The 14735-nt window shown below is 38.6% G+C and overlaps 1 protein-coding gene across 5 annotated transcripts in view; it reads right to left on the bottom strand.

Moving 5' to 3' along the window:
* Positions 1 to 14735, bottom strand: part of Liprin-alpha (PTPRF interacting protein alpha) — a 187638-nt gene that overhangs the window by 24067 nt on the left and 148836 nt on the right. For 4 of the 5 annotated variants that reach the window (XM_019043973.2, XM_019043983.2, XM_019043991.2 and 1 more), the window contains exons 4-9: positions 6576 to 6650; positions 5736 to 5861; positions 3870 to 3959; positions 2624 to 2791; positions 1750 to 1869; positions 751 to 870 (exon numbers count right to left, since the gene is read on the bottom strand). In XM_019043973.2, the coding sequence (XP_018899518.2) occupies positions 751 to 870; positions 1750 to 1869; positions 2624 to 2791; positions 3870 to 3959; positions 5736 to 5861; positions 6576 to 6650 (699 nt within the window). The remainder of the gene's footprint in view (positions 1 to 750; positions 871 to 1749; positions 1870 to 2623; positions 2792 to 3869; positions 3960 to 5735; positions 5862 to 6575; positions 6651 to 14735) is intronic. The other variant, XM_019043997.2, reaches the window with a different exon arrangement.

Here is a 14735-nt window from a genome sequence, read left to right as displayed (position 1 = left end):
TAAAACAAGACCTTTGTAGACTGAGGTGAATTGTTTAGAAGAGCGACATTTGTTGCAAAATCAGATACAGGATTTTTGACAATGGATATTTTTCATAAAATTTTTCATTTTAATTTTTGGGAATTTTCGTCTTTGTACCTGTGTATGATAGCCCTCTATAACAAAACCCTTTGAAAAACATGCACAATGTAAAATTATGAAGGGCTCATTTATTAAGGTCTCCTTGTTTGTGCACCTAACTCCTTTTGTCAAGACATTTTTTTGTTAATTTTCTGTTTTGCATTTCAGTAAGATCTAGATTTGTTATCGTTCGCTCATTTGTACATTATCAAATTGCGATTTAATGGATCGGTCTTCTGGTCCCTTTAAGGACTTTGAGCTTTTTTAATTAACAGATTCTGCAATTTAACAGGTCAATTTGTCAGTCCTGTGAAGTCCGATAAATCAAGGTCTTACTGGAGAATGACAAAGTGGTCAGAAAGTATTTTTTCTTTTTCCGTAATGCTAATTTCAATTTGAAGGTATAGAAAAAATTCTGAGGGTATGAAGTGTTTGCTTTTTTGCTTTTCTTACTAGTAGAGAAAGTACTGTTTTTTTACATCCTGCTTTTCAGAAAAATGTAAGAGGTTCCATGGTAATATTACTGATTAGCTACTCGTAATATAACACTCAAGTGAATGTGATAAATATGCAAATTTTCATTTCGAGGATACTAGTGAGAAACAAATCAAACTGGTGATAGCATCTTACCACGTTGGATTGAGCTTGACTATGCCCAACGTCTACTTCTGGAATCTTGGCCATTTGAGCAAGTTTCTGCTCGCACAGCTCCAGTTTCTCTTGGATTGCTCTTGTTTTTTCTTCTTGTAACTGAAAAAAAGAAAAGAAATTTTCATTTGGATAGAGCCAGATTAGAGGGGGGAAAAAGTTGTTAAAGGACACAAAGCATCTACGAAGTGAGTTAGTTTTAAATTGTCCGTTACTTTACGAACTTCAGTTCTGAAAGATTGAAAATAGAAGGAAAAAAAGTCATTATTGACAACATTCAAGGCTTTCATTTTGCCTGCGCCAAATTAGAGGATAGGAAGAATCCTTAAAGGCCACGAGGCATGTACGAAGTAACTTAATTTTAAATTTTCCATTACTTCACAAGCTTTAGTTCTGAAAGATTGAAAATGTAAGGAAAGACAGTCATTATTGACAACAATTGGACATATTTCTATCAAACGGAATTATGTGCATTATGACGTGAGCCCTATCGTGCACATATTTCTATGGGTCTCAGGGCTCATGTCTTAATGCACATAGTTCCGTTTGATAGAAATACGTCCAATTAAGGCTTCCATTTCGCCTGCACAGGCCTTTTTTGACCAAATGACTGATGGCAATGAACTTGAGGTACAATTTTTAAAGCACAATCTCATTTATTGATTTAACAAATCTGATCTCCAAACCTGATCTCAAAAACTTGTTGCTTGGTTAAAAGACAAATATCATTAAGAGGATGAAGTCAAGCTGTTGGCTTACTGCCAACCTTCATTGTAACAAAATGAAATTCCCTCCAGGTAACAGGCGCCTCTAACCTGTGGTTTTAATGTTGGTAGCAATAAAGACCACATCTAATATTATGACTGATTATGAATTGTGATTGGTTCATTTAATTTGTTTCTCTCATTTGAGAACAGTTCTGAATTTGCAAAACAAATTTGATATATTGATGGAAATAACTTGATTTAACAACAGACTTACTTTCAGCTGGGCCTCCTTATGTTGTAGTTCTTGTTCTAATTTGTCATTGAGGTCATGCAAAGAAGTTGATTCTCTCTGAGCATTCAGGTACCTTTTCTCTAGAGTTGCTATCCTTGCTTCCTGTAAAAAAGAAAATTGATACCACAAAACTTTAATACTTCAAAACTTCAAGAAGTTTTCACATCTATCAATGCCATGTTTAACATAGAATAAATTGTTCTAAACAAGGGGAAGGTTAAGGATACCTATATGCATAGCTGGGAGCCTATGTACTGTTAAAGTAAGGAGAGAAACCCTTGGAAAATGTAACGACTCTTTGAAAAAGGGGTCAAGAAACTTGGAGAAATTTAATAAAAAAAAAAAATGGCAATTTTAGAAAACCATACGAAAATTAAGTTGGCTCAGTAGGCTCAGTAAATTCGCCAAGAATGTGATATCCATTTGAGAAGGAAAAAAATTAAATAAAGGTAAGTTGAATATCACTGATTCAACAGCCAGTTGTACTGAGAAAGCGTAGGAGAAACTTATGTCAAATCATATAAAAAAACTGATCATAGATTTAGAAATCTGCATAAATGATTGCCCACATAAAACTGGTGGATAAGGCAATTAGCAAATATACTTTTGCAACATACCAAAAAGACAACAAGTTTTTTGAGGGTTGTCATAAAGATCATTGAATAACAAGTATATAAGTAAATAATGGACAACACTCCAATTTGTGTACCATGTGTTGACTAACTACTGCCATAAAAATTGAATCTAGTGGGTATTCCTGATTTCTAGGGACTAGACAGAGCCACAAAACACTGATAACAGTCTGACCTCACAGTAAATTCAGATAATGAAGAAAAAAATCTTGACAAAGCCTTACTTGATCTTTCTTTTGAGCTAAATTCTCTCTCAAATCCCTTTGGAGATTTGCGTTTGCTTCTTGTGTGCTTATTAACTCTTCTTGTGCTTTTGACAGTCCTTCCTTCAGTTCAGAGATGCGACTAGAAAGTTCAGAAATTTTCCTCTGCCATGTGCTGGCTTCAGAACTCTGTTAGGAAGAAAACGGTCAACAAGTTAGCCGAGGTTCAACATATAGCAAGGACATTATCCGGCATGCAAACTTAATAGATAAATATGGTGAAGAAACATTACACTACGATAGTATTTTAACTATGAAGGGCAAAAGGGTGCTTTCAGACTTTCACCTTCTGTGAGAACTGAATTCCAATTTCTAGTAGATCAAGAGAGACAGGAACGTAAACATCTCACATTATTCAAATACAAAATTCCAAACAGAAAAGCAATGACCAATGTTCAATTTTCTCATATGGTAATTTATCAAATGACCGATTCATGCTGAGAATCATGCGCAGACTTTGACAACCAGATGATCAGGAAAAAACGAAAAATAAAGAGAGAAAATTAAAAGAGGAGGAGACCAAACGATTCTGCAGTAAATTGGGAGGGGGAGGCTTGTATTAATGACTGAAGATAAAGTATCCTATCATTAAAATAAATCTGGGTAGTTCGACGGCCATTTACTTCCGCAAACACATTGTCACATTGTTTGTGCCACTTTGCGGAGAGAAAAAAAGAGGAGCACAGTGGTGGTCCAAGTTACAATAGCAAATCAGTTTGTAATCTTCTTACATTGTTTCTTACTCCTTCTTTATTTCTTGTTTGTGCTACACGGATTTGGAGACTAATTGGCTCCGCTCACTTGTATTTAAGGGCGTTATTCATTTAAGGAGGATAAAAGAATAACCCCAAATCCCAAGTGCTTATCCTGCTCACAAGTCACAAGTGATCAGTCTATCGGATGTAAGCTATTTCTGCTGTGCTCATCTTTGTTGTATTAATTTGCTAGTAGTAAATAGGTAATGCATTGCTGTCTCTTTAATTCATCAAAATAATTAGGAAAGGAAATGCAGAACAGAAAGAGCTATGCACTTTTTAGTTGTAGCACAACTTCAGCAATTTAATCCAAACTGCTAACCAAGACATGCTTTAAATCTGTTCCTCTGTAGTAATTAATGGACACAGTGCAGCAGAATAAATGAAATTATTTAATTCATTCATACCGACTTTAAATGGCAAACTTCAAAGCCAATAATTAAGAGATTTACCTGTTTCTCTACAGTATTTTGATGATCATTTTGATGATCAGGTATTCTATTGACCTCGGATTCAGGTTCAATTACACCATTAGACAATCTCTGTTAAAAGTCATAAAATAAACATCAAACAACACAGAACATCCAACAATACACAAAAAATTCTACTATATTCAATGCATGCCAATTGACTTCCTTGGAATACATTTTGGAGTAATTTAACAGACAAAAAATGTTGAACTGGTTTGGGTCCTTGACTTCTTCACATCTTTTGACTTTTCGTTCTAAAATTGTGTATTAAAGATTGTGAGAGATTTAATTTAATATAATTTTTTTTTATCATTTTCTTACCTCCAATTTTTAAATTTAAAATGAAATTGTTTTAAAAAGAGAGGAAGGTGCACTATGCAACCTTATGTCTGATAAGAAAAACCAGGGTTTCTTAGGAAAAGTCCCTACTCGGGAGAGAGGGGAGGTAACATTTAGGTATTTTTAAAAGCAATGCCGATTTTTGGGATAATTATTGACTAGATCCAAAAAATCAGGGACAATTCAGCCCCAGTATATTCTGCTTTAGAGAGGGATAGGTGTTGAATTGACATGAGCGTAAGGGACATACACCATTTTACTGCGCAAGTCTTCAATTAAGACATATAAAAGTATCAATATGAATTTTTGACAGATTATCAGATATTATGGGGACTTTCTGATTCTCTTTTCCTTCTTTTGCAACCACCAATAAACCTCTCCATCTCTATTTTTATTTATGAATTAGGTTGCACAGTGAATAATGATACTAAAAATTCTTTCCGCCCTTTCACCCTCCTCTTATCTGAATATTTTCAAACGGTCATGCTTAATACTTGAATAGGGCAAAGAAAATTTGATACAAGTACTATGGTGCTGAGAGTAGAGTAGAAAGAGGGGGAGAGAAATGAAGAGAAAGAGAGGAAGGGGAAACTAAGCATATAGAACACCAAATAGAGGAGCTAAAAAGTAGCTTTCTACTTCATTTAAAGACATCGCATTAGGAGTCATCGACTGACGGTACTTATTGCAGGCAACAGTCCAATCTTACACATTTTTCCAGAGTAAAGTAAAAAAAGAAAGGGGAAGAGAGAGAAAGAACACGAAACAAACTTGCAAAATTCACAGACAGGAAAGCTTTTTACAGCAATTCCAAAATGAAATAGAAGAAAATCATCTTTTTGGAAATCCTGATGTTCTTTTAGGACCAAAATATGAGATTCTAAACGCACAATGGAAAAATAATGATGATTCTAACTGGATTCCACTCAACATTCAATGTTTGCTCACATGAAAATGCTTTCGTCCATAGATTATCAAAAAAAATTTGAGGACAGTATAAATGTTAATTACAGATTCACCTCCCACGAAAAAGCTACAGCCCAAACGAGGAACTTTTGAGTGGTCGTTCGCACTACAGTATTGCAGCATAAAATAGCAAAAAAAATGGCTTGATGCTGACTTAAAGTGTCTATAAAGCGATTGTGATTGCTTACCGGAATGATTCTTTTCAGAAGCTTATAAAACCTCCAATAATGCAAATTGTTGTTTAAAATACTGACTTAATATTTTTAAGAGAATTGGACAGCGTTCAGCAACCAAAATTAAAGTATTTGACTCTGTTTAAGTTTTTCTCTTTACTGAATGATTCTAGTTTCTACCATAAGGGCTCTTTTGCCTGACTCAAATCACATTTTACCTTTCTCCATCAAACTTTTTCTCTTGAATATAGGAGCCTCAAGTATCACCTGACACATTGGTCAGAGAAATAAAGGGGGAATGTTTACAAGAAAAATATGCTATCACAATTAGAGATAGTTTAATTTTTATGGCTATTAATGCTGAAATTACCTTAATACTACTAATAGGATGCGGGGCATCGGTAACTGATTTATCTTCCGGCATGCCATTTTCTTTCAGCTTGTTTTCCTCACGATCTCCGCTAGCAGGGGCTCTACCTAATTTGTACTGTTGCAACTGTGGAAACAAGAATAAAAAGTGCTTTAATACATACACGTCTTAACCCCATGATGACCAAGGATATATAAAATTGGTCAGAATACATCATCATGTTCCTTGGAATAAACAAGAGCTTTTTTGAGAGTTATTATGATGTCTCTGTTCTAAATCTACGACATTTTTTCCTACAAGATAAACGGCATATGGTGTGAATGAGAGCCCTATCCATCGCTGAGATGATGAGAAGTTAAACTCTATTGCGAACCTTATAATTAACAAGGTGAAGGTGCAGTATACGTACATATTCTGATCTAATGATGAATTATGAAATATAAGATTAATTTGATTAGATTACTATGCTAAGTCATGTTGCTTGGAATATACATACGATTTTCATGAGTAATTTTGATACCTTTGTTCTAGATCCAATAAATTTTCTTCAACCAGACAAGTGACATATAATTGAAATGAAAGCTCTATGGGCTACTGTGAAGATGGATGGCTCTATTGCCGAAAGTTTCAGTGATGTAAACTAATTTCTTGAGTTTTTCGCTTTTAAATGGCGAGGTAACACAATTTGATGCGTTTGTACATCTACAGAGAGCTGGACTGTAGCTGCATTAAAGGTTCTTGGTGACAGTCCTTTTTTACTCAGCATCAACGTTGATTACTTAATTTTTACAGTCAATTTTTTTATATTAAAGACCAAATTTTTTAAATGAAATAGCTTACTTCATCTTTGGTAGTTGAAAGTTCTTCTTCTAAAATGGAATTCCTATCCAAGGCTACTTTCAGTCTTTCTCGAACCTGTAAAAAGGAAAATTAACATTTAGTGCAAAAACTTGACAATCAATGTATGAAGATAGGATAATCCTTTTTGTGGCTCTGAAAGGAATCCTAAAAAAATTGAAGAAAATATAAAAAAGAAAAAAGTTAACTGAAAGATAGTTTTTTGTTCATAAAAATATTCCTGGACATTTTTCCAGGAAATTTTTGGGAAATATTTTTTGAGTACAATAAAAAAATTCACACCAAATATTGTCCAATAAAGATGATATGTTCGATTGCATTCCACGAATGAACTGATTTTTATGGCTCATACAATAAACAGCGTACGAGCCATTTGTTCCTCTAAGGAGATGGATGATTTTATAAATGAAAAGGAAATAATTATTCCCTATTTTGCAATGCGATCTGCTAGTGTTATTAAGAAGAAATGACACATCGCACTTCGCTGACCGAGATACGCGGTTTGATAATTTCACCATTCCTATGTCTGGAAAATGATGAAATGGACGGATTTAACTAGAATCAGCCTACCTACATTGAAAGTGGCTATAAAATTTCAACAGAAAACTACGTAGCATTTGGACGTGAAAGTTTGCAAGAATATTATCCTTCATAATCGCGAGACAATTAAAAAAAGTACCGAGCGTTATCGTCTAGTTTTCTGCTGAAAAAGTAAAACATGAATGAAAATTTGGCAACGGTTAGCTGGTTCTGGCCAAATCCGTCCAGATATCGATGACCGAAGTGCGGAACCACGTACCTCCATTGCTATGTTTCAAAATTTTCGCTATTTTATTTTTTCGAGAAGAAACGAGCAATCCTTACAGCTTGTTTCACAGAGTATTCTGCAGTCCGAGAAGAGAAATCAAGAAAGTTTTCAAGAAATTACGTTACGAGTTTTTTAAGGATAAAAATGACGTATTTATGCTAAAAGGAACTATGTCACACGCAATCCCTATGCACATAGTTCCTTTTAGCATAAATACGTCCAAATAAAGTATGATAGGAAAGAAGTCTGCAATGTCGCAAACGTAAATACGTGGTTTCGCGGTTCGGTCATTGATGTACTACGTTTTCTCTTGGGTCACCCTTCAGAGCTGCCATGCTAAGGAAAAACGCCGTAAGAGCATTCGAATGTTCCCAATTGCCTCTCAGAAAATATTAGTTTCTACAGTCAGTTACGCATGTTTTTCCTTGAAATTTTAAGAAACTTTCAATCAAATCACGGACTAAATTCTTCATAAAAATTGGGGGGAAAAAGTGTACAAACCATTCCCGAAAATTCGAGATTTCTCTAAGGAGATTTGGCAACGCCTGATGGCTCATACGGCGTTCTTCCCTAGCACGGCAGAGTGCGCCTTACTTTAATCTCTGGGTAAGTAGAAAAAAGAACTGGAGGAGATGACAGAGATCCATCATCGGAGGGGCAGGATTTGCGGGTGCCGTACGGGAGGGCAGCATTCGGCTGGCTGACAAAACGACGTAACTAAATTTAGAGATGAGCCCGGGAAAGCATAGATTTACACGGGCTAAAGGGCTCATCGCGAGGTGTAGTTACGGTTTCACGTCAGGAGGGCGACGATTTCCAGGCGGTCGCTGGCCGGAGTGGATGAAAGGCATGGTTGCCAGATTGTGGAATAAAAATCGGATATTTCACATGGCTAATGGGGAAAAGAGCTGAAAAACCGGCACTATCTGGCAACAAATAGGAAAAAAGACGTCGCGAGTCGCGAGGGAGGAGGGTATTAGCACGCGAATCACGTCGCCACCGAACTCTACGCTGCCTGGCTGAGAAAAAAACGCCGTATGAACTTTCGGACGTTGCCAAATTCCTTCGATAAAAAACCTCTTTTTAGGGGAACTTGTGAACATTTTCCTTCCAGTTTTCCCGCGAATTTTGTTCCCAATTCGAGTTGAAGTATCAGAATATTTCAGGAGGAAATATTCGTAATATTCCTCAAAAATAAATATTTTGTCGCGCGAGATTTGGCAACATTCATGTGTTCATACGACGTTTTTCCTTGGTGAGGTGTCCGCGGACCCACAAGATGCTCCGACATGGAGAGACGTATGTACCGCATCACACGACATCAAAGCACACACCGGGGCCGCTCGGGGCGCTCCGTGTGCTTACACGTGCTCTCACTCGCCGAAAAAAAATTATGCGTGTTGGTACTCCTTGCTGAATGTTCCTTTGACACCTTCAGCGTTTCGGAAATGTATTCGGCGACTTTGAAGTGGGTACGAACGAATGCACTAGCGACTACTTTACAGTTGCGCCAGTGACGAGGCATGAACGATCGAATATCGATATTACTCCATTTGAACCTGTGGAAAAGAATCGATCATTAAGGTGTTCGCTAAAAAAAAAGAAAAAAAGAAAAAAAAAGAGCCCTGTTTTTTTATTTTTTTCCATAGGCTTAAATCAATCGATGTATTGCACAGCACGCCACGCCACTGCTTCGCTCGTTTGCAAGTTTGAAGCAAAAGATCGACGGGATGACTGCTCTTACAACCTAATGCAACAGTTGTTCGCCCATCTCCTACTTTCAATTTTTTATTTGTAGCTTACGTTCAAGTTGAGGTTGAGCGTGTAATCGATATAAAACGTCCTGGATGTGTTTTGGTTCTATTCAAGCTTTCATACATATTTTTTACTGTATTCTCTTGTTTTTTATTGTTGATTTAAGTTCAAATTTTTTCGTTTCATTCCTTACCATTTGTTTAGTTTTAATCCTCCTACTGAAATTACTCTTTTGCTAGGTAAAATTCTAGCTAGACCACACTAAAACTTCGCAGTCACAACTGCAAAAAGGTCAAAGGAAACCCGTGAAGACCAGCGTGGAGGCTACTTCAATTTGAATCTTCCGTCGCAATGGTAAGGCGCAATGATACAACTATTCGTACTCTCCGGAATGCGGAAGGTATCACGCCAAAATTGAAGGCGTTTTCAAAACTGCCGAGTTTTGATATCAAGATAGTTGTGTCGTGTCACATAAAACTCGGAGCGCAAAAACCATGGAATGACTGATCTCTAATGCAACAGTTGCTCGCCCATCTCCTTGTTTTAATTTTTTATTTATAGCTTTTGTTCCAGTTAAAAATGAGTGTGCAATTTGCAGGATACATCCTCGATGTATTTTCGTTCAATTTACGGCATGATGTCGAGAATTCTTCGCCAGGCTTATTCATTGATTTTTCTCTGATTTTTCCTGGATTATCAGGATCTTTCAAAAGTTGTAGTTCCGTAAGAAGAACGATAGCCAAACACACTCTCTCGGAGGGGGGCACCAAAGAGACAAAAAAAAGACAGAAAAAGGAAAAATGAGTTTTTTCGTCATTTCCCTGTACCCCCGAGTTTATCCTTGAAGTGGTGACACCCGAGTTCCCCCCCCCCCCTCATTTTCGTTTGAAAGTCCCTCTTTTGATTTTTTCTCCCGCCCTTCGGCTGCCGTAAAAAATTACACCTCAGATGCTAAAATTCCACTACGGATTTGAAAGACATCTGTTTCCCTCTCTTCCCTTTCGTTCCTGACATTTTTCAAGGAGACCGAGACGTGAAGGCGGGGGGAGAGGGCAGGAAGGGGGCGCCTCAGGGTCGGAAGCGGATGAAAAGTACAGGGAGGCGAGGGGTGTGTTCAGGCCAACAACCGTAGTAATTTCCCGCGAAATTGCCACACCGAAGTGGTATACGAAAAATGAAAAAAACCGCGCGGACTTTCACCGAGAAAAGGCTGCCGGACTGCGTGAAAGAAATTCCATAATTTTAACGTTGCGCTATGTGTGGAAAAAAATGCTGATTTTCAGTACAAATTGGCAAAGCAATCTGGGATAACAAAATTCTGATCGTGAGAAGATTCATCCTTGATTTAGCGATGTGCGGTTTTGATCTTTGAAGTGGATTTCCGCGATAGAACATGAGTAACTTAGTATAATATTCAAGATTTGACATTTCTATTTTCCGTCATTTTCGTGGTTTTTTTGGAAATCTATGCATTCTATCAATTAAAAATTTTACATTCGATTTCAGAGATGCTTTAGGTTGATCGAACAACCCTGCGATATAGCAATGCTGAAGTCTCAGGGAACGTTTTCTTGCTTCTTGAATGGAAATACAGGCTGTGTCGTTAAAATTTCACCTTCATCTTGAAATTTTAATAAAGACTCGGATTTTTCGTGAGCTATTCGATAAAATACTGGTGGAATTTCACGTTTCAAACAGTGCAGTAGGAAATTCTTGCTAAATCTTTTCATCTCAGGCTAGCTCCACGTTTCACCGAACCAACATCAACACGCTTCCAAAAGGAGGAATTACTCCGAACGTGGCAATCCTGGGTTATTAACTTCAACTTCACCCCTTCGCCGGTGAAATACTACCTCAAGTTCACCCACCAAGACACCGTAGGACCACAATACACACCGCGCTGCCGGTTCATCTTAAAAATCACCCCATTTCGTCCTGATCGTAATTAGTGAAACGGCGAAAATCGACAACGTAAAGTGGCCAGGGTGAGGGATGGGGAACGAAACACTCGTTCTCTGGTAGCCTTCTTATAATGCATAGTTGCCAGATTTTGCTGAATGTAGCACTATTCCCTTAGGACTCATTGTAAACATGTTGATTTTTCAGCATAACGTGGCAACTGTGTTTTAATGGCGCTGCGGGCCGAGGAAGAGAAGTAAATTTTGTGTTTTTTGAACTGAACACCACCCGATGCTCCTGACTTTCGTTATCAAAACGCCTGCGGCGAGGGCACCGGCGGAAAATTCTCCCGCGCTAAGAACTCCCCGCCTCACCGACAGTAGAGAGCATTGTTGTCAGACAGTGCTGAAAACCAAGAATTTTTTAACATCGAGTCTTATGGAAATTACGCCTGATTTCCAGAAATCTGTCAACTATGAGCGAAAGTCTAGTGTAAGTGCCATGTTAAATGGCGGCTGACCATTTTTCCCGCCACATAGTTGTAAATTTTGGAGTGAAATTTTTGTCCCAGAGTCTATAGTAGTCTACACCCTAAATGGCGCCCTAAAACCCCAAATGATATGAATGCGGAGCGGAATATAATCTCATTACGGAACGACTTCCACTATTACAGAACAGGGTCAAATTTGTTGTGGCCATTACGGAACGACTTCCACTATTACAGAACAGAGTCAAATTTGTTGTGGCTCTTAAAGGGGTATTCCTTTTTGAATCTACTCTTTTAATTTTCATACGCTTTTATGGTGCTAATTTCACTTGGCATTTATATCATTCGGGGTTTTTAAGTGCATATAGATTTTGGTGCCGAATTTCACTCCTCGATTTTTAACAGAGCATCGTGAAAACCGTGATATCGATGGCCTGAGACGAAAATAAGGATGCGTATACAATATAACGTTTCAAAATCTTCGATTACTTGTTTGTCGCTTTTTCTGTGCAAAGAAAATAGACCTCATGAGTCCGTCGCATTTGTAAGGCGCAAAAATACAACTATTCGTACTCTCCGGAATGCGTGAGGTATCACGCCACAATTGAAGGCGTTTTCAAAACTGTTAACATTCTATATCGGGACTGTCCGATTTCGATTGTTTCGATATCCGGATTTTCCCGATATCTCCAAATGGCATGACATTACGTTGATTTTTCAGGGATTTTCGGCATGGAGAAAAAGCACTATTCGGGTTTTACTCACGTAGCATTACGGATGAATAAAAAAAGTTATTTATGTTACTTAAGAGTTAATTTCAGTACTTATCGTCGCGCGAACATTGTTCTACGTAAAATTCTAGTAGAGAAACATGTATCAAAAGACCACAGTTTTTTGGTACCCATTTTCTACCGTATTGTGTTGTTTTTTATGCTTGATTCGAGTTCTTTCTTTTTCATTTAATTCCTTCCAGCTTACTTATTTTTAATACACCTATAAAAATCACTTTTTGCTAAATACAATTCTGGCTAGAGCACACTTAAGCTACGTAGTGACGACTGCAAAAAAGTCAAAAGAAAACAGTCAAGGTCTTCTGTCTGCGTGGAGGCTACTTCAATTTGAATCTTCCGTCGCATGGGTAAGGCGCAATGATACAACTATTCGTACTCTCCGGAATGCGGGAGGTATCTCGCCACATTTGAAGGCGTTTTCAAAACTGCCAAGTTTCGATATCGGGATTGAGCAGAAGATCCATGGAGTGAATGATCTCCCGACAAATGAAACAGCTGTACGCCCATTTCCGTATTTTATTTATTTATGTATAGCTTTTGTTCGTGTTGAGAATGAGCGCTTGGCGAGAGAGACATCCTGGATGTGTTTTCGTTCAAGCTATGGTAAAAACTAAAATTCCGAAAAATCTGGTTTTTGTGGCTCTAAAAGGGGTATTCCTTCATCTTCAGGAGTTCTCGAAATGGGCCTGTTGCGAACTTCAGCTAGAGCAAAAAGAATAAGAGTTTCTTACGGATAATGACTCAAAAATCACAATAAGCGCGTCATGAAAGGCTGAAATACACCCCTAACTTCACAATCTGCGTAAAAAATATGCGTTTCTTTAAGCTTCATGCTTCAAAAACGGTATTGCGGCACAGGTGAACATTTCGTGGGAGGAGTCCTTCCAGCCAACCCCACGAGGCACGAGGATTTTAAACAATATTCAACATGGCTGATGCCTCCGCGTGCAAATCGTGAGGAAGCACTATGGTCTCCATCAACGCAAGGAAAATGTTACAAACCCGCCGTTTGATAAAATCCTTCTCGTCACGTGTGTTTTGGCGGGTTGGCGTCGGCCATGTTGAATATTGCACAGCATCCTAATACGCACGGGTTGGATGGAACGACTCCTCGTACGAAATAATTATCTGTGCCGTAGTATTGTTTCTGAAACGGAACGTTTAAGAATTAAACACATTATTTCTTACGCAGATCGTGTAGTAAGGAGTGTATTTGGGCGTACTTATTCTAAAAGGAACTATGTCCTATGCTAGCCCTATCCACATCATTCTTTTTGGCATAAATACGTCCATTTCGAACTATCCCGATGCGCTCAAAGACCCATCATTTATAAGAATCAACTCTTTTGTTCTGCTCTAGCTGAAGTTTGCAATACAGGGTGTCTACTAAAACAGGGTGGCCATAAATCAGTACTTTTCCGGTACATTCCCAGGAAATTCAGTACCACCTAAACATAAATATTCAGTACTTTTTCCGTACCTCCATTTGACGAAATTTGAAAACTTTAAGAAATTTGAATTTCTCTCTCAAATTACTACGACAAAATGAAAAAAAAATCCGGAACTTCTTGCAAAATTTCCGCCTTTTTTTAGTACTTCCGGACCGTCCTTAAAAAATCGGTACTATTTCCAGACTTTCCGGAAATTCCGGACTTGTAGACACCCTGCAATGGGCCCATTCGCGAGACCGACCAGTCGCGTAGTCGAGAAGTTTCAGTACCCCCGAGTCCATTCACATACAGGTGTTTCCATTAGTCGATAGAATTCACCATCTTCCTTGACTTTGTTTCAGAAACGACATGTCTGCTATCGAGTATCCTTTACGAATAGATGCTTTCATGAATACGTTTCTGCATTCGGTCCCTTTACACTGTGCTCGGTACAAATATGCTAATGTACCTGGTTATTCCCTATTAGCCCGAGCCCATTTGTCTCCGCTGAAACCCATCCTAGTGATTTATTAGCAGACGGCAACGACGGAACTGTAGACGGAGGGAGCGGGGGGATTATTTAGTCGTCTGTGCCCTGTGGATGTGGAGGGTTCGCACCCCCCCCCCTTCCCACTCCCCGCGTCGAGCGAAAAACGAGGGAAGCAGCGTGGGGGAAGGGGGGCTGCGAAGTGTGTATCAAGTGCGTATCGCACCCCGGGGTTTTTTTTATACAATTCCGCGTGTGCTGTCTGTTGTATTTACACCTCGCGACGGCGTTTGAATTCGCAGCGCGGAATTCGGCGGGGCGGGGAGATGATTTTCCAGTTATTAAAGCGGTCTCGCTCATATTTCCGAACGTAGCGCCGCGTCTATCGCTTTCGATACGCATTAAGCCCCCTCCCCGCCCCCCTCCTGCGGGACCCCCTTTCCGCGGTTGGTTTTAGCTTCCACCCCCGCTCCCCCCAGCGCCGT

Source organism: Bemisia tabaci, chromosome 5, assembly GCF_918797505.1.
Source record: "Bemisia tabaci chromosome 5, PGI_BMITA_v3".
NCBI classification, from domain to species: Eukaryota; Metazoa; Arthropoda; class Insecta; order Hemiptera; family Aleyrodidae; genus Bemisia; species Bemisia tabaci.
This window is presented reverse-complemented; position numbering and strand designations above follow the sequence as displayed.